The sequence below is a fragment of the Lemur catta genome, chromosome 17, assembly GCF_020740605.2.
Source record: "Lemur catta isolate mLemCat1 chromosome 17, mLemCat1.pri, whole genome shotgun sequence".
In the NCBI taxonomy this organism is placed as follows: domain Eukaryota; kingdom Metazoa; phylum Chordata; class Mammalia; order Primates; family Lemuridae; genus Lemur; species Lemur catta.
This window is the reverse complement of record NC_059144.1, coordinates 27,830,221-27,850,788: the sequence shown is the minus strand read 5'-3', so window position 1 is coordinate 27,850,788 and position 20,568 is coordinate 27,830,221. Positions and strand designations below refer to the sequence as shown.

The 20,568-nt window shown below is 42.0% G+C and overlaps 1 protein-coding gene and 1 non-coding gene across 6 annotated transcripts in view; one reads left to right on the top strand and one right to left on the bottom strand.

Moving 5' to 3' along the window:
• Window positions 1-20,568, top strand: part of DNAAF9 (dynein axonemal assembly factor 9) — a 114,482-nt gene that overhangs the window by 58,062 nt on the left and 35,852 nt on the right. For 4 of the 5 annotated variants that reach the window (XM_045528980.1, XM_045528982.1, XM_045528985.1 and 1 more), the window contains 5 exons: window positions 12,756-12,859; window positions 17,786-17,932; window positions 19,020-19,108; window positions 19,531-19,632; window positions 19,899-20,016. In XM_045528980.1, the coding sequence (XP_045384936.1) occupies window positions 12,756-12,859; window positions 17,786-17,932; window positions 19,020-19,108; window positions 19,531-19,632; window positions 19,899-20,016 (560 nt within the window). The remainder of the gene's footprint in view (window positions 1-12,755; window positions 12,860-17,785; window positions 17,933-19,019; window positions 19,109-19,530; window positions 19,633-19,898; window positions 20,017-20,568) is intronic. The other variant, XM_045528984.1, reaches the window with a different exon arrangement.
• On the bottom strand, window positions 1,846-1,948 carry LOC123622970. The gene has a single exon (XR_006729703.1). It is a non-coding gene; the product is annotated as a small nucleolar RNA U13 (small nucleolar RNA).

Here is a 20,568-nt window from a genome sequence, read left to right as displayed (position 1 = left end):
GGCAGGCTCAGTTATATTTAGATCTTATAAGGCCAGAGTTAAAGCATCAGCCAGACTGGGCTCTTACCTAGAAGCTCTGGGGAGGAATCTTCTCCCAGGCTCATCCAAGTTGTTTGTCTACAAGTTCCTTCTGCTTATAGGACTGATTTTGTTTCTGGGTGTCAGCCGGGAACTACTTTTAGCTCTTGCTCCCAGAGGTCCTTCCCCTGTGACCCCCTCCATCTCAGCTATGAAGAACATCCCTTGTATTGAATCTCTCTCATGCTTTGAATCTCTGAATTCCTCTTCTGCTACCAGCATCTTAAGTTTTTACCTACCGTAGTCTACCCTCTGGTCCCCATGATTCATGTCCCTCCCTTACACAAACTATGGTCACCCCCTCCCAAGGGTCCCATCCCATTATGGCAACAGTTCAAAGCCCTGAATCTTATGAGCTCAAGTATCCAAAATCTCATTATCAAGATCTTCTAAATCCCATGTATATGAGGAGGCTCTGGAGTATAAACTGTCAAGTACAACTCCTGAACACAGTTCCTCTCTGTGTCTGTGAACCTGTGAAAATAAAGAGACAAGTCATCTGCCCCAGCCCTCCCAACACACAAGGCGGGACTGGCACAGACTTCAGATTCACAAAGGGGAAAAACAGAAGGTAAAAAGGAGTCACCAGCCCAAGGCAGCTTTCAAACCCAGCTGGGCAAACTCCAGTTCCTTGATTAAGTTTCAAGGGCTGGGAATAATTCTGCTGGCTCTCAGCTCTGCCCCCTAGGCTCTTGGTTCCACCCTCTGAGCTGTTCCTTTTCTCTGGGCTCATGGCTCTGCCCTCTGGGCTTGTGGCTATACCTCTGTCATCCTTCCTTCCTCAGTCAAAGGTAGTACCCTGTTTGTAGCTGAGTAGTTTTATCAGCCTGCCTCTTCCCAGGAGGATTTTGAGGGTCCAGCAGTCTCTTTTACTTTGTATACTCTGTCCCTTTCAGTCCAAGCTGGCAGTGTTTCTGCTGATATAAAATTTTCAAGACTCTCTTTGGTCTTGCATGAATTTCACAGGGGTTCACTCCATGTTCCTTTTTGGCTTCCTCAAAAATTTTTTGAGTCCTATTCTTTCCTTGCTGAATATAGCCTTTTTGTGGGGGAGGAGTTCTGACTTACTCACAAATTCCTCAACCTCTACTAAGCAAAACCCCTTTCTGGATGATTTGTTCTTCTTGTTGAAAATATTCTGTCCGGTGGCAAATTCCTCTCCCTGTTCTCAGATCACTGATTCAGCTTCTGCTCCTTCATTCACATAGAAGACAAAGCACAAGGAGTTCTGGTTTTTGATCCACATAATACTGGGTGGTAATGGCATTTGTTATTATGTTTGTGCTACGGGCCCTGCATTTCTGCCTCTCCCGATCCTGGTGCAGAAGACCCAGGAGTTATAGGAACATTTGCTGAAGGCATGGAGTGTGTGGCAAGGCTACCAGCAAGATTGCATAGTGTTTTGAAAGCAGGTTGTAGGCATAACACAGAGGTGGTTTGTGCTCTGTCATCCTTGAGCCAATTGTAATATTTAGCAAGGATACTTGCCAAAATTAGTGCACCTTCTTAGGAAAGGGCCTTGTTAGAAAAATAGTCTTGCATTGTATTGAGTGATCCAACAAGATTCAGTGTATCCTGAGGTCTCTGTGCAAGAATAAAGGGCACAGCCAGGGATTTCTGGGACCTTTTTAGTCAAATTCTTTCAAGAACTTTCAAACTGTCTTAGTTCCTAAGGGAAATCTAGTTTGAATTAGGAGGTGGTTTTCTGAGGCAGGAAAATTTCGATAGAAACAGAGGAATTTTTTTATTATTTTGTAATTGTTTTCACGTCAGACAGGTAATGTGCCAACGTGGTAACAAAGTTTAAGGGAGGCACATCTCACACGTGATATGAAAACCCAGTCATCATGCTTATGAACTACAAAAGGATCAGAAGCAGAGAATTTAAACAGGAGTCTTCCCTGGCTGTATGATAAGTGTTTTACCACTTTGGGGTTCAGGTCAGTAACTGATCTAGGTTTTGTGGGGCTTGAAGTTTATACTATTTGGGGGTTCTTTTAAAGGAAATTAATACAAAATGGTTAGAGTTCTTCCAAAGGCCTTGAAAAGGGCTTGGACAGGTGAGAGGTCCTGAAGTTCAAGTGTCATTAGTGTCTTGGTAAGTCTGCCTTTAATTGAGACTGTGATGTGCTTGAAATTTATCTGTTCCCATCCCCTAATGGTACTTACCTTGAGCCTCTCTGCATGCATTATCTCAATTGATCTTTGTATCCTGAGCCCTATAGAAGGTAAAAACTTGCCTGAGGCTGTTGTGCAAATTAATGGCAGAATCTGGAGGGTAGTCGAAGTCAGGATAGTACAGGTCTTCTGATTTGCACCCGCCAATTACTTATGGATGAGAAGAATAGTACTTCCTTTACCTTGAAATATTTCCAGCTCTCGAACCTTTACCCTTCCCCAGTCAGTGGCTTCTGTTGTCACAAGACTTCTTGCTATTCAGTTTCTCATTCATTCATGTCCTTCATGTGCCCTCCTCTTCCCTGCCCTGCCGACCTTGGCCAGGCAGGCTGCCCAGTACCTAATCCTCGGGAACTTGCTTGAGAGTTTTACTGTGTATGCCTATAACCCTCAACAATGTCTTGTTTTGAACTTAATACAAATAGAATCATACTGTGTGTGTGTTCTTCTGGGACTTGCTCAATATTATGTTCCTAGGATTCATACAGATTATTTTGTATAGCCATATAGCTTATTCATTTTCATGGCTCCATAATATTCCTTTGTATGAAAATGTGCTATTTATTATTTTGATTCTTGATGGACACGTGGGTTGTTTGTAATTTTTTGCTGTTGCAGACAGTACTGTTACAAGCATTCTTGTGCATGTCTCTTGGTTCACGTGGGCAAAAGTTTCTCTGGGGTTGGAATGGGGAGGAGTAGAATTTGGGGATTTTAGAATGAGCCCACACACAGCTTTTGTCAATGAGGCCAGATTATTTTCCAAAGTGATTGTACCAAATTATACTTCTACCAGCAGCATACATGTATTTCTGTTTTTCCAAGTTCTGGCCAAGATTTGCTGTTTTGTCAGTGTTTTCCACTCTGGTGAGTGTGCAATGCTGTATTATTAGGATTTTAATTTACATTTCTCTGATTATTACTGAAAGTTGACCATCTTTTTATTTATTGGCCTAGCTATTTGTATTTCTCTTCTGTTAAATGCTTGTTTTTGTCTTTTGCTCATATTTCTTTTAGATTGTCTTTTTCTTGGTTATTTGAAGGAATTCTTTATAGATTTGAGACACTCATCCTTTGTCAGTTTTGTCTGTTGCAAATATTTTCTCTCACTTGATGACTTGTCTTTTCATTTTATTTATGATGTTTTTAATGAATAAAATTTCTTAATTTTAATATAGTCAAAATAATTAATCTTTTCCTATGTGGTTTGTATATTTTAGAACTGTTTAAGAAATAATTCATCAGGAGGTCTCCTATGTTGGCTTCTAAAAATACAGTTTTTCCAAGAATCCACCTGGATTGATCTTTGAAAGTGGTATGAGACAGGAATCTAATATCTTTTATTTATTTATTTATTTATTTTTTAAGAAACAGAGTTTCACTCTGTCGCCTGGGCTTGAGACAGTGGTGTGATCAGAGAGCATTGCAACCTCAAACTCCTGGGCTCAAGTGATCCTCCTGGCTCAGCCTTCCAAGTAACTAGGACTACAGATGTACACCAGCACGCTCTGCAAATTTTTAAAAAATTTTTTTGTAGAGATAGGGTCTTGCTATGTTGCCCAAGCTGGTCTCTAACTCCTGGCCTCAGGCGAACCCCCTGCCTCAGCCTCCCAAATAATTTCATTTTTTAAAATGTAGATAACTGCCTGTCCCAGAAACAGTTACTGAAAAATCATTCTTTTCCCACTAATCTGCAGTGCCAGCTCTGTTATGAGTTAGGTCCCTTTATGTGTGTAGCTATTAATCTATTCTGTGTCTAGCTATTATTTTGTTCTTTTCCATTATTCAATTTGTCCCTGAGAAAATACCACACTGTCTTCGTTTAGATTTATAGTATATTTATATATGGTATCTTAGTCTGCTTGGGCTGCCATAACAAAATACCGTAGACTGAGTGGCTTAAATAAAAGAAATTTATTTCTCACAGTTCTAGAGGCTAGGAAGTTCAGCATCGTGGTGCTGGCAAGGTAGGTTTCATTCTGAGGCCTCTTGTCTTGGCTTGTAGGTGGCTGCCGTCTCACTGTGTGCCCACATGTGTATGTGTGTGTGTGTTGGGGAGAAAATCTCTGGTATCTCTTCTTATAAGGGCACCAAAGGCAAAGCAAGTTCCCCAACCTGGTTTTTCTTCTTCAGGAGTATCTTAGCAATTTTTGGCACTTTGCTCAAAATCTTGTTGGGATTTCTTTTTTTTTTACTAAAATTGTGTTGAATTTAAAGATCAGTTTGAAGAAAATTGACATTTTACCATGTCAATTAAGTAAACCTCAGTTTTCTAATCCATGAACGTGGTATCTATTTATGTCATTTTTAATGTCTTTCAATATAGTGTTATAATTTTCAGCTTATTATTTTATATCTTTTTTGCTGTTATAAATTATATCTTTTACAATTATTTTTTTGCTGATTTATCTAGGATTATAATAGGTTGTAGTGGAATTGCTGGTGATAGGATTATCTACATTGGATATTCGTATATTGACTTTGTGTCCCTCAACTTTACTATATTCTCTATTAATTCTAATAATCTAGATTCTTTGTAGTTTTATTTATAAGCACTCATATGATCTGTGAATTATGATAGCTTTATTTCTTCCTTTCCAGTTCTTATTCTTTATATTTTTTTCTTTTTTTTTTAATTTAATTTTTTTTAAGGCTAGTCAAGTGCAGTAGTGAGAAGGGAGAAAGATTAGACCAAGGAGTTCGATCTGTAACTGACTGTGAACAATCAATTGAGATAACTCATTACCTTCAGACTGGCCTCTTTATATTTCTTTATCTTCCTTTCACTAGCCCAGAACACCAGGACGCCACAAGATAGAAGTAGTGATAATAGGCACCCTTGTGTTATTCCTGTCTAACAGAGAATGCTTTAGTGCTTCCTGTGTATTTTGATATTTGTTGTAGATTTTGTTTTGTAGATACTTTTATCAGAGTAAGGAAGTTCCCTTTCATTACAAGTTTGGTAAAAGTTTTCATCTTGACTATTTCTTGATTTTTATCAAATGCTTTTTTGCCTATACTTACAAACTTGTTCCTTTAATCTGTTAACATAATATACAGTTCTGCATTCATGGGCAGGATTAAAGGAATCTTTTTTTTTTTTTTTTTAAATATACTGCTGAGTTTGCTAATAAATTTGATTAGGATTATTATAAATGAGATTAGCTTTAATTTTCCATTTTTGTATTGTAATTTCTAGTTTGGGATTCATGAGCCAAGGAATGCTTTTTTACCCCTTTATTATAGAATTTTATTTATCTATCTATCTATCTATTTATTTATGAATGCCAGAGTCTCGCTCTGTCGCCCTGGCTAGAGTGCAGTGGGGTCATCATAGCTCACTGCAACCTCAGTTTCCTGGGCTCCAGTGATCCTCCATCTCAGCCTTCTGAGTAGCTGGGACTATAGGTATAAGCCACTATGCCCAGCTAATTTTGTCTATTTTTAGTAGAGATGGGGATCTTGCTCTTGCTCATGCTGGTCTCAAACTCCTGACTTCTAGTGATCCTCCCGCCTTGGCCTCCTGGAGTGCTAGGTTTATAGGCGTGAGCCACTGAGCCTGGCTGAAATACTATGCATAAGATCTGAATTATTTATTCCTTGATTCTTTGGTCGTACTTGCTTATAAAACATTGAAGGGGGCCAGGCGCGGTGTCTCACGCCTGTAATCCTAGCACTCTGGGAGGCCAAGGCGGGAGGATCATTTGAGCTCAGGAGTTCGAGACCAGCCTGAACAAGAGTGAGACCCCGTCTCTACTAAAAAAAAAAAAAAAATAGAGGCCAGGCGCGGTGGCTCACGCCTGTAATCCTAGCACTCTGGGAGGCCGAGGCGGGTGGATCGCTTGAGGTCAGGAGTTCGAGACCAGCCTGAGCGAGACCCCGTCTCTACTAAAAATAGAAAGAAATTATCTGGCCAACTAAAAATATATATAGAAAACATTAGCTGGGCATGGTGGCGCATGCCTGTAGTCCCAGCTACTCTGGAGGCTGAGGCAGTAGGATCGCTTAAGCCCAGGAGTTTGAGGTTGCTGTGAGCTAGGCTGACGCCACCGCACTCACTCTAGCCCGGTCAACAAAGCGAGACTCTTGTCTCAAAAAAAAAAAAAAAAAGAAGAAGAAGAAGAAAAAATAGAAAGAAATTAGATGGACAACTAAAACTATATAGAAAAAATTATCCAGGTGTGGTGGCGCATGCCTGTAGTCCCAGCTACTTGGGAGGCTGAGGCAGAAGGATCACTTGAGCCCAGGAGTTTGAGGTTGCTGTGAGCTAGGCTGATGCCACGGCACTCTAGCCCGGGCAACAGAGTGAGACTCTGTCTCAAAAAAAAAAAAAAAAAAAAAAACAACAGCAAAACATTGAAGGGGCTGGGTGCAGTGGCTCACACCTGTAATCTTAGCACTTTAGGAGGCCGAGGTGACAGGCTAACTTGAGGCCAGGAGTTGGAGACAAGCCTGGACAACATAGTATGACCTCATCCCTATAGAAAAATTTAAAAATTAGCCAGGACTACAGCATGCCTGTAGTCCTACATAGTAGGAAGGCTGAGGCAGGAGGATCGCTTGAGCCTGGGAATTCAAGGTTGCAGTGAGCTGTGATCATGCCGCTACGTGTCAGCCTGGGCAACAGAGTGAGACCAAGTCTCCCAAAATCAAAACAAAATAAAACAAAACAAACACTGAAGGGCATTATGGTTTACTTTTTAAGGAAGATTTTCAACTGCTGATTTAATTTCTTTAGTGGTTATGGGATTATTCAGGTTTTCAATTTCTATTTGAGTGAGTCTTGGAAACTTGGAATTTTTTCATTTTATCTAAGTTTTTATAATTTTTGATATAAAGAAAAAGTGTTTTAAATTTCTATCCACTCCACTGTCTTCTCACTTGTTTTGGGGCAGAAATCTACTGCCATCTTTGTCTTTGTTCTTTTCTGTGTAAGGTATCTTTATTCCATCTGGCTGCTTTTAAGATTTTCTTTCCTTTTACCACTGATTTTAAGCAATTTGATTTTTTTTTTTTTTTTTTTTAGCAATTTGATTTTGGTGTGACTTGATGTGGTTTTCTTCATGTTGCTTGTGCTTGGGATTTGTTTAGCTTCTTTGATCAATGGATTTATAGTTTTCCTGAAATTTTGAAATTTTTCAGCCATTATTTCTTTAAATAATTTTTCTTCTCTCCTTCAGGGACTCCAGTTACATGTATATTGGGCTACTTGAAGTTGTCCCACAGCTCCCTGATGTTCTATACCATTGTTTTGCTCTGTGTGTTTTATTTTGCATAGTTTCTGTTTCTGTATATTCTGATTTACCATTTCTTCTGTATTGTCTAATGCCGTTAATCTCATCCTGTGTATTTTCTTCTCAGACATTGTACTTTTCGTTTGTAGCCATTCAATTGGATCTTTTTTTGTATCTTTTATGTCTCAAGCTAATATGGTTCGGTCTTTCTTCCAGCTTCTTAAATGTATGGATACAATTATAACTGTTTTTAATATCTGTTTTTCAAATCCTATCCTTTGAGTCTTGCTTTTAAGCTTCATAGGCTAGAGGCAGAGCAGTGTTTAATGTAGGGCTAATTTTGCCCAACTAGCAAGGCAAAATCCTTTTGAGTATTCTACACCAGGGGTCCCCAACCTATGGTGAATTGTATAATTATTTCATTATATATTACAATGTAATAATAATAGAAATAAAGTGCACATTAAATGTAATGCACGTGAGTCATTCTGAAACTGTCCCTTCCCTTCCCGGTCCATGGAAAAATTGTCTTCCTTGAAAATGGTCCCTGGTGCCAGAAAGGTTGGGGACTGCTCCTCTAGGCAATGTCTCTGTGAAGTATGAGGTGTTCCTCTGTGGCTAGGGAGCATGGGTAGAATTTCCAGTGCGAGGTACGTCTTGATGTTCATTGTTTTACATAGGAATATCCAGTTTTTGTAGTGCCATTTGTTGAAAAGTCTCTCCTTTCTCCTTTGAATTGTCTTTGCACCTTTGTTAAATCAGTTGACCATACATGTTTGGGTTCTGCTATTTCCTTCAGGTCTCAGTGAATGGTTGAACTCAGGCAGCTTGTTCATTCTCCCTGTAGTGATTTACAAATTCCAGAGTGTTTGTACTTTGGGCAGAGGTTGTTCAGCAGTGAGGAGGAGGATACTGATTCCGTTGAAACCTGGGACACATCGTTTCCCAGTAGACACATTGTGAGAACCCTCTTGACCAGGCTGACTTTCACCTTCATGTATTGGGAAGGCCCAGGCAGTGGTAGTCTGCTGTCTGCTGCCTTCATTCTACACCCGTGTGTGTGTGTGTCCACACCCTGCCTTGTGTCCACAGGAAGCTGTTAGGGATATTTTAAAAAAGAAAGTTCTCTACAGTACTGAGCATGAATGAATTATACAGCTACATATTACCTATAATATGTATGACTCACAGGAACAGAATGTCAAGAGAGGAAAGCAAGTCACGGAAGAACTCAGATTAGGATTTCATTTACTTAAAATCAAAACCAGACAAGACTATATAATATATAGTTTATTGATATGTTCAAGTATGGTAAAACTACCCAGAATTCAGGATGTTGGTTTCCCTGGGTGGAAAGGAAGGGCTGCCATTGAGGAAGGACAGCCAGGGGGCTTCAAAGGTACTAGTAATGCTCGATTTCTTAGGCTGGGTGGTGAGTGCATAGACATCTGGGTTTTGTTGTTCTTGCTTTGGTTTTTTTTCTTTAACTCGCTTGTGTACATTTCACACACTATCACAGACACAGAAGGAAAATCATCTAAACATTGTATCTTAATATTTCCCTGGTAGTGGTAAATGTTCCCTCTTCACACAAGCTGGACTGTTGGAAGATTTTTATTTGTATAGTACACCAGTTGTCTGAAAGAGGAAAACCCAAACTCTTCATTGACACTTTATGTCTTGTTTTGTCCTGAGGGCTCATCCCTCTCCTATTGGACTTCCAGGGATGCAGGGGTCAGTCAAAGGCAAACCATGCTGTAGTCCCCTACTGCTTTGGGGGGCAGTGATGGGAAACCTCCTCTTACCTTGGGTTTTCTGATTTACAGGATGGAAAAGGAAAGACAGAACTCATCCACTATGGGCACCAAGGATGAGACAAGGAGCCAGGGAGAGCTCCTCAGGACTTGGCTATCCCAGTCCCTGAGAAACCCCTGCAAAGGCATGTCCCTTCAGACCACAGTCTGACAGTCAAGCATCCAGAGCAGATACCAGAAGTATTATCATTTCAAGTGGATTAGGACCTCAGAGACCAGAGCACTGGCACTGGGCCACCCAGTGAGTCACTTCATTTATCTCTTATGTGCTCTGAGAATAAAGACAGAGCTACTGCTCAAAGAGCCAGGCTGAGAGGTGGCTGCAATCGCAGGAGAGATCCTGTTTACTGAGACCTTGTCCTGGACTGTGCCCCATAATGAGTGCTTTTTCAGCATTGTCTTGTGAATTTCTGTTGTAGTCTTTTCCATTCTGTTTTGAGGCTCAGAGTCGGAGGAGAGGAAGTGCTGGAGATGACCTCCTTCATCCACCTCTTTCTCATCTTCCGAGTGAATAGGTGGAACATGCCAACTTCTCCCATCTGTGCTTATTTTCTGGAAGCTCTGGAAAGATTTTGACATTTGTCCAGGAGGCCCTTGAGTGATACTGGACTTGTTTCTGAGAACTCCTCTTTGGAGGTACACAGGTAGAGGGATGAGCCCAAGACAGGGAAGGGTGCAGATCTTAGGCAGTAGGTTGGGGAGCAGTTTCTTCCTCATGGCCCTCTTATCTCTGGAAACAGTGAACAGACTCATCTTGTTGCAGGTTGATAGGCTGTGGTCTTAGGAGGGTGTGGAAGGTCTTGGATGAGCTCTCTAGTGCTGGTGGAAGGAGTTGGGAGAAGCAGTGGACGGCTGTTGGGCAGCACTGTGGCCTGTTGAGGAAGCAGAAAATGCACACCATCAGGTTAGCCACGCCTGGGTTTTGCACAGAGGGAAACCGAAGGAAAAAAGGAGTGAGAGAACTGAAGGAACCCAGTGTGGTACAGTGCTCTGGCATCAGACAAACTTATGTTGTGTATCTAGCTCCATTACCGGGTAATTCTGTCACTTTGGGGGAAATCTCTCTAAGTTTGAGTTCCCTCATCAGTCCTATGAGAAAAATAGTACCACCTCTTAAAATTGTGAAAACAGAAAACTATAATGTATATGACATGCTTGGTGCTTAGTAAATACTGAGTAAAATCTGTTCCCAGCCCTTTCTCTTGGCAAAACAGAGATTAAAGCTAAGTCCTGTCTTAGAGGATCTGCCCTTGATATGGATGAGAAGAATGTCACAAATTTCTAAGCAACAAAGGGAAAATGGGGGGACTGATGGCTATGAAGGCTCAGTGACATCAGAGGATGGGCATTCGGAGGGAGGCTGGAAGGGTGATGGGGTGCTGGAGTCAGAGAGCAGCTGCTGGGGCTGGAGATTGCAGAAGTTACAACATTCTGGTACAGCTTTACTGGTGTGGAGTTGGCGTTTAGGAGAGTGAGGCCAGAGGGTACCACAGGCCATCCCCTTGAGCTCTCAAGGAATGGAAGTGTTGGTGTTGGAAAGGAAGACTGAGCATGGTCAGAAGCTTTTGGAAATGTGGCATGATCAGGAAGGCAGTAGATGTGAGCAGTGAAGGAAGTAGGGGGGCCTGTCTCTAAGGGAATGAATGTATCATGTCAAGGTGGAAGTAAAAGGTTTGGGAGCAGCAGTGGGAATCTTGGGGTTGGTGCAGGATGAGGCCTGGGGCAAGAGTGGCCTCATTGCAAGAGGGCCACAGGGCAAGGCAATGTGCAGGGGAAGCCTGGCTACTTGTTGGAGGGTGGGAGGTTTATAGGGCTTGAACCTAGGTGGCTTGAACTGGGCTGGCTGGTCACTGCTGCTGCTGCCCCAGATGGTAGGGTTGACATGTCCCTCCTACTGGACATCTAGTTCTTCATAGGCAGGCTCCAGTCCTTCCTCTTGTGCCTAAAAACTGTCTCCACCTCCCCCACTTCTTCCCATGCCCCATTAATGAACACTAACTAGGCCCTTCCCTTCCTTCTGAAACTCCACCTCCTCAGGAATCCTTCTGAACCTGCAGTCTTCCAATCTTCACCTAGGAAGCAAAGACAGCCCCTAGACTCCTGATCTTGCTCTTCTTGTCATTACAACTGCAGAGCTTTGGGGGCTGCTTTTCTAGAGCTACAACTCGAGGAATGAATCAGTCCCTCCTTGTCTCTTGTCCTTTGCCTTGGCAATAAGATATTAATGATAATATACTCAAGCCTGTACCTTGAGCTCCAATAACTACTTTATCTCTTCTTTGTATGTGAAAACATGGAAAGAAAGGCTGTTACCGCTGGACGTCGTGGCTCACTTCTATAATCCTAGCACTCTGGGAGGCCGAGGCAGGAGTATCGCTTGAGTTCAGGAGTTTGAGATCAGCCTGAGCAAGAGTGAGATCCTGTCTCTACTACAAATAGAAAAAATTAGCCAGGCATGGTATTGTGTGCTTGTAGTCCCAGCTACTCAGGAGGCTGAAGCAGGAGGATCGCTTAAGCCCAGGAGTTTGAGGTTATAGTGAGCTATGATGACGTGCCACTGCACTCTAGCCAGGGTGACAGCGCGCCACTACACTCTGTGTCAAGAAAAAAGAAAGACTGTTACAGAAAGGGAGAGAATCCAGCGTGGAGTAGCCTCAAAGAGCAACCTCACCCAGGGGTCTTATGGGTAGGTACTCTGGGTGCTTCTTTTGGGTTTCCAAACAAGTCCAGGCCCAGCCTTAATCTCTGTCTTCTTAGTTGTCCATCTTTTCTGTTGTCTGCTCCCCAGAGCCTAGACTGAGCTACTCTCTATGACCTTGGCCACTCAGGAAGCAGCAGCTGTACTTAGACCTGAATCCTCATCCTGAGGAACCCAATCCAGTGTCCACTTGCCACCCATCTTGCTTTTGTGAACTACAGAACAGCAGGCCCCCAGTGTCTGTGCTCCTTTGCTGGGCACAGGGACCCTTAGGTTACCTTCAGCTGAGATCCTAGTGCTCCTCTTTGGGCCCTAAAGTGAGAGATGCAGTCTCTTTAGGGCTGAGCCAGATTCTGCCAACGCAGGAGAAAGAGGAATCTATAAACTCAGTAATGGAGCAGGCATACCCAAGTCTTTTAGCTTTTTTCCCTGGAAGACACCCATTGAAGACACCCATAAGAGAATGTGAATTTTGCTTCTTCCATCAGCTGATAGTTTATTCACTTGGGTTTTTTGCTAATTCTTATGCAAAGACTGTGTCTGATGCCTTATTTTTCTCTGAGGCTTTGTGTGGGGGGGTTACTTTGGCTTCCTCAGAGCACAGGGCTTAGCGTACAAATCGTGTAACTTAAACGCTACTGATACTGGTCTCCAGTTACCACTCTGGTGTGTCCTGGTGCCTGCAAAGGCACACTGGCATCTGGCCCCCAGGATCCAGCTCTCCAGTTCTGACCAGCTCTCTTTTCCTTCCAGGGAATGTGAATTTCTTCTCTAGCGGCCTTCTGTTTTCTCACCGTCATCACGGAAGTATCGTCATTTCCAAGGATCACATGAATTCCATTTCCTTCTATGATGGGGTAGGTGTTTTACTAGTCAATGGATTTTGTGGTCAGAAAGGTTCTCACACTTCTAAGGGAAAAGCCAAGTAACTCTTGCCTCCTCCCATTACCACAGGGCAGGAGGTCAGGAACCGGCCCAGCCATTGTAGCAGGCAGGGTGAGGCCAGGGCACTCTCAGGGCTCTTATGAGCCTTGCCAACCTCACTGTTCTGTAAAGGGCTTAGCTAGAAGGGCTTCTAGCCAGAATGGCCTGCGGCTCCCCATTCCCAATCCACTCATCCCAAAGAGGACTAGAGGGCAGGCTGAAGAAGGCCTCCAGTAGCCCCTCACAGATGGCCTCCAGCCCAGAGACACAAAGGCTCACCCACTTAAGAACTGGAAAGGAGCTACGTCCTGCCCTTGATGAGACTCCACTGGCACCTTAGCATGGGACAGAATTATAAGTGCGCCAAAGAGGGAGAGAAATGGCTAATTTTCCTGGTGAGGGCTTAGCCCTATCTCCCTCCACCTCCCCCACTCTAGCTTAACCTCCAGCTCTGTGAAAGTTCCACCCCCCAGAACCACCCTCTAAGTTTACCAGTCTACACCAACACTTCCCCTTCCCATTGGGGGAAGAGGGTAGCTATGAGTTTTCCTAGCCTGTACCCAGGGCTGGGGCACAGCTTGTCTCTTCGTGTGACACAAGAGCGGAGGGAAGGCCTCCACTCTGCCTGGTCTCAGCCTCAAAACTAGCCTGTTTGGGAGCCAGGACAGAGACCAGATGAGGTATTTTGGTCAGGTGGCTCAGAAAATGAATTCTTTGAGCAAATATTTCTTCTTCATAGAGCCTGCTGCCTTGAAGGCTGTTCAGAAATGCAGTCTGACCAACCGGCCAGATTGTATGGCCCTACTAAATAAAAGCTTTGATACTAGGTTAAAGAGTCTTACAACATCAAGGAAAAAAGGATGAGAATCATTCAAGAAACAGTGTTGGGATAAGTTAACTGATTTGGAGGGAAAATATAATCGATCTTACCCCTACCAAAAAATCAAAATAAACTTCTGACAGGTGAAAATTAAATATTTTTAAATTTCACAAGTAGTAAGAAGAATATAAAAATGAATATTTAGGCTAGGCGCGGTGGCTCACGCCTGTAATCCTAGCACTCTGGGAAGCTGAGGTGGGTGGATCGCTCAAGGTCAGGAGTTCAAGACCAGCCTGAGCAAGAGCGAGACCCCGTCTCTACTAAAAATAGAAAGAAATTATCTGGCCAACTAAAAATATATATAGAAAAAAATTAGCTGGGCATGGTGGCCCATGCCTGTAATCCCAGCTACTCGGGAGGCTGAGGCAGAAGGATCGCTTGAGCCCAGGAGTTTGAGGTTGCTGTGAGCTAGGCTGATGCCATGGCACTCACTCTAGCCTGGGCAACAAAGCGAGACTCTGTCTCAAAAAAAAAAAAAAAAAGAATATTTATGAATCTTCCAGGAGCAGGAAAACTTTCTAAGCTTAGAAACAATGTAAGAAATTGTAAAGGAAAAGTTAGTCAAATTTGACCACTTAATAACTATGTTCATTTAAAGCTTTGACAGATATATACACTCATGAAACCACCATCACAATCAAGATACAAAAGATTTTCATCACTCCAAAAAGTTTCCTCATGCCCTTTTGCAGTTCAGCTTTCTCTCCACCTTTTTTTTTTTTTGGAGACAAGAGTCTTGCTCTCTTGCCCTAGGTAAAGTGCAGTGGCATCATTGTAGCTCACTACAACCTCAAACTCCTGGGCTCAAGTGATCCTTTTGCCTCAGCCTCCCGAGTAGCTAGGCTCCAGGCGCATGCCATGATGCCCAGATAATTTTTCTATTTTTAGTAGGAACAGGGTCTCACTCTTGTTCGGTCTGGTCTTAAACTCCTGAGCTCAAGTGATCCTCCCGCCTTGGCCTCCCAGAGTGCTAGGATTGATTACAGGCATGAGCCATCATGCTCGGCCTTCCCTCTACTCTTGACTTCAGATAACAACTGATTAGTTTTTTATCATTGTATATTAGTTTGCATTTTCTAAAATGTTGTATAAATGAATATCATACATTCTGTACCCTTTGAGTCTGGCATTTTCCACTTAGCATAATGATTTTTAGATTCATCAATAGCTAGTTCCTCTTTATTGCTGAGTGGTCTTCCATTGTATGGATATATCATGAAATTTATCAGACTAGTTAGTAATATAAAACTCTAAAAAGTATTTCAGGGATAAGGAGAGGTTGGTCAATGGGTACAGTTACAATTAGAAAGGAAAAGTAAGTTCTAGTGTTTTATTGCACAGTAGGGTGACTATACTCAACAATAAATTATACATCTCAAAATAGCTAGAGGAGAGGATTTTGAATGTTCCCACCACAAAGAAATAATAAATGTCTGAGGTGATGGATATGTTAATTATCCTGTTATATAAATTGAATAAAAAATTATTCAGTTTTGAGACAATGTATACATGTATTGAAACAACACATTGTACCCCATAAATATGTACAATTATGTCAATTAAAAATAAAAATATTTTTTAAAAAATATTTCAAAAACAATTAAAAGGCAAAAAAAAATTGGAAAAAACATTTTTGCTGATTAAAACAAATGAGTTAATATTTCTTTTTTTATAAAGAGCTCTATCTTTATTAACATGCACACAGTGAGTCCCAGGTCAGGGGTATTTAGAGGACGTGAGGCTACTTAACAAATATAGGGAAGCGTATCAGAAACAGCCTGCTGCTATCATGTGTAACAGGAAATAAGCAAAGAGCAAACAAAAGGAACTGTTGGCAGAGGAGAACTGGAATAGCTAATGTGGATGTCCAGCCATGGCGGAGGGGGTGGGCACCTAATAGGGCAGTAGAATGCAGTCACTGGAAATGTTTACAGATAGTATGTGTTGAATAACACAGCAGATGGTAATGGTAAATTGTTTTAAAAACAGGATATGGAACTGTAGTAATAAATATGACTTCCTACCACCTAAAAAAGACAAGTCAATGAATGAGTAGGGAAAAAAAGACTGGAAGGAAAAGTACATAAAATGTTAGCAATAGTTGGATTTAGGTGATAGGACTTTGGATTAATCTTTTCTTTTCTTTTTTTTTTTTTTGAGACAGTGTCTCGCTTTGTTGCCCAGGCTAGAGTGAGTGCCGTGGCATCAGCCTAGCTCACAGCAACCTCAAACTCCTGGGCTTAAGCGATCCTTCTGCCTCAGCCTCCCGAGTAGCTGGGACTACAGGCATGCACCACCATGCCCGGCTAATTTTTTCTGTATATACTTTTAGTTGGCCAGATAATTTCTTTCTACTTTTTAGTAGAGACGGGGGTCTCGCTCTTGCTCAGGCTGGTCTCGAACTCCTGACCTCGAGCGATCCACCTGCCTCGGCCTCCCAGAGTGCTAGGATTACAGGCGTGAGCCACGGCACCCGGCCTAATCTTTTCTTAACTTTCTTCTCTGTTCTATTTTTTATTTTTTTCAAAATTTTGTTTAATGAACATATTACTTTTATAATGATAAATTAAATGTTCTTTATAAAAAAGAACAAACCCTCTTCCCCTAAGATTAGGAACAAGGATGCCAGCTTTTGCCACTTCTCTTCAACATAGTATTGGAAGTTCTAGCCAGAGTAGTTAGGGAAAAAGGAGAAATAAAAAGGCATCCAAATTGGAAAGAAAGAAGTAAGACCATGTTATAAATGACATGGTCTTACATGTAGAAAACCCTGAAGATTCCACACCATTAGAACTAATAAACAAAGTCACCAAAGTTGCAGGATACAAAAATCAACATACAAAAATCAGTTACATTTCAATACCCTAGCAATGAACAAACTGAAAAGGATATTAAGAAAACAATTCTGTTTATAGTAGAATGAAATGCTAAGGAACAAATTAACCAAGAATGCGAAAGACTTATACACTGTAAACTATAGAACTTTACCGAAATATTAGAGATGACCTAAATGAATGGAAAGATATCCATGTTCATGGATCAGAAGACTTAATATTTTTAAGACAACAATACTACCCAAAGCAATCTACAGATTCAATGCAATCTCTATCAAAATCCCAGTGGCAGTTTTTGCAGAAATAGTAAAACTCATCCTAAAATTCATATGGAATCTCAGGAGACCCCAATTAGTCAAAACAATCTTAAAAAGGTAAAGCAAAGTTGGAAGACTCATACTTCCTTGTTTCAAAACTTATACAAACTTACAGTAACCTTACAGTTTGGTGCTGGAATAAGGTCAGACAGACCAGTGGAATAGAATAGAGAACCCAGAAAGAAATCCTTGCATCAAATCATTTTTGACAATAGTGCCAAAACCAATGTCAGTAAGACAGTCTTTTTTAACAAATGGTGCTGGGAAACTGGATATCACATGTAAAAGAATGAAGTTGGACCCTTATGTTATCCTACATACAAAAATTAACTCAAAATGGATCAAAAAACCTAAACATAGGAACTAAAACAATAAAACTCAGAAGAAAACATAGGAGAAAATCTTTATAACATTGGATTTGGAAATGATTTCTTGGATATGACATCAAAAGCACAGACAACAAAAGAGAATCTATAAATTGGACTTTATCAAAATTAAAAAATTCTATGCATCAAAGGACACTATAAAGAGAGTAAAAAGACAAGCCACAGAATGGGGGAAAATAATTGCAAATCATATATCTGATGAGGATTTAATACCCTAGGAGGAATTTTGATGTGACATTTTAGCTTAAGGGAAAAAAATCCTTGTACTTTCTATATCTTCTATAACTGGGTATTGGGAAGCACATCTATACTGAACCCCAGTAAACCACATAATGTGAAAATAATTGCACTGAAATTGATCCTATGTGTTCTGCCAATAGTTGCAACGGCTAGAATCATGGAAATGGCTCTACTCGCTGATGCTTCCTCTTTCTCTCTTTAGGATTCTACCAGTATTGTTGCTGCCCTTCTCATAGACTTCAAAAGCTCAATGCTTCCTCATCTCCCAGTTCATTTCCATGGATCAAGCAATTTTCTGATGATTGCCCTTTTCCCCAAATCAAAGATATACCAGGCATTTTACTCAGAGGTAACATCGGTCATTATTCAGCACAGCAACTACTATTTTTTTCTGTAGCAATTTAGATGGTAAGGCAGTGCCTTGGAGCTAATACTGAAGTGATGAGAGGGAGAGTTGGCTGGTGGTGGGGGTGACTACTTCTAATTCCTTCGGGTTCTAGAATGATGCGCTTGGCAGTGGGGGGTGAGAGCCTAAAGAAACTGAACAAAAGGCTTCTTTTAGCCTTTAAGAAAAATCTGCTTTGTTCCCTTTAAATCCTATTTAGACTTACTTCCCTTTTAGTTACTTTATTGAATTGTTGAGCCCTACCTACTGGATTAGAGCTCTCTCCCCCACCCTGTGCTCTCTGTCCCTGTGGGGCACAGTCCCTGCCCTTGTAAATGGTGCCACCCGGCAATCTGCACATTATAGGTGCTCAGCACAGATTACACAAGTGAAGGAATTTACCAAGAATTATACGACCCACTTAGAGACCAAGCAATAGCCAAAGTTAAACTGATGGCCAGCCTCATGACTGGTAGGAATTCTTTGAAAGGTGTGATTGCCCCGCTTGTGAGGGGACAGTGTCCCTCCCTTAGGACAGATTTGTAGAACATGGCAGAGAGAGGAGCTGACCGTGGCTGCAGAGTAGCTTCTCAGCCCAGCCTGTGTCTCCCCCATACTGCCTGCTGGGTCTTCCTACCTCCTTGTGCTTGTCTTTCCGATCTGGGAAGTCTTTACTTTGGATTCCTCTGGATTCCCTTTGGATTCCCTGCAGCCACCCCTCTGCCTCCAGGCAGGAGTTACTTTAACCACTCCTGTCTATCTGCCCCATCACCAGGGAACCAGAACAAAGTCACCTGATACCTTCCTCCATGCTTCCTGAGCTCTGAAGAAGCAGAATCCCTAAGGAGAAGGAACCCAGAAAGACATTCTGATTTTAAAAAATACAGAACAGAATTGCTTCAGGCTCTATTTTTGAAGCAAACTTGTTTGTTATAGTGGTTTTTCTCTGCACTGACAGTCTAGCTTTTCAACAACCATTAAATCCCCATGTGGGTTCCATATCCTGTTGTTGGGTTTAAAGTGTTCTTTTCTCAAATTGTGTTTTGTTTAGGTCTTCTCCCCCTGGCAACAGCAGGATAACTCAGGGCTCTCTTTAAAAGTGATCCAGGAAGATGGATTATCTGTGGAACAAAAGAAATTGTAAGTGGCTGCCTTCAGTGTTTATGCTTGCTTCCCTAAGCTTTGTGGGTGTGCTCTCACTGCAGGATGCCTTGCGTTATGTAACACAGGGGTCCTGGCTTCTGAAAGGGCCAGCACAGTCATTTCAATGCTGCCAACTTGCAGGTAGCCGGCGCCCTTGGAAAGAGAAAGCAAGAGTGATGAGATCCACCAAGGATCAGCAACTCACATAGTGTGGTCAAGGGGTTTGGGGCCAGCCTTCCTATGTGGGCATACCAGTCATCATGCACTAATGCCACATTTTGTTTAAGTCACAGAGATGCTTATTTTGGAAGAGTTGACTCTGTCCCTGGCCTCTGGCTTGAAAGGATCAGAACAAGTTGTGTAAAGTGTGTGTGCTGTAGGGAGAGGGAGTTCTAATCTGTGAGCTTTTGATATTCTAGACACTCCAGTGCACAGACGCTCTTCAGTGCCCTGAGCCATCCTGCTGTGGAGAAACGGAGTTCTCTAAAGCTACTCTCAGCTAAACTCCCAGAGCTGGACTGGTGAGCTCTGCTTTTCTGTTTTTAGATGCTTAATGTATTGACTTTCCAAATGTTGGAAACCTCAGTGTTGGTCCTTCCTAAGCTCCTTTTTATTTATAGCTTCTTGGGATCGTTGTAACAGGTAATAGTGACACATATGCAATTTTATTCTCTAGAGAGAACCTAGAGACTAGGTTTATTTTTTAGCAATTAAGTAGAGTTTCTCATGTGATCATTTAGGCAAGACTGGTGATGGTAACATAATAGCATTGTCTTTGTTATTTTAGGTTTCTCCAGCATTTTGCCATCAGCAGCATTAGTCAGGAGCCTGTGATGCGGACCCATCTTCCTATCCTGCTGCAGCCAGCTGAAATCAACCCTACTCACAGAGTAGAAAATGACAAGGTAGGAGTTCACCAAATGTGCTGGGAATCCACAGGAAGATAATCCTGAGACCCTGCCTTTGGATCTTTTGTGTAGTTAACAAAGGGAGCTCAGGTGGAGTCCCTTTTATAAGATTCTCTGCCTCCTTGGATACTGGCATAATGATACACATAACCCTCCCTGTACAATGACTGTGTCGGGTGTCTGCGTTAACCCTGGCCATGCCCCATGACAGTGATAAAATCCTGGCATCCTGCCTTGCCCTCCCTGGCCTCTCCAGGTCTTTTAAACTTTTGCTCAGTGCTCTCTTCCTGTCAGCCCTTTCTGGTTGTAAGAAAGACTTACCTGGCAGTGGTCGATACATTGTGCTTAATAAGGAGGTGAGTGTCTGTGTTTTTAGGTCCTTGCTGGAATCACCAGGGTAAGGTGATACTTTGTAAACATTGTCTTCCCCAGAGTGGATTTAATCCCTCCTGCCTCAGGCTTCCCTCCACTTGACTCCCTCCCACCATTGCTTTGCAGCCATATGTCATAATAGACTCAAAGAAGGTGTTTATTTCTATGCAAATCTAG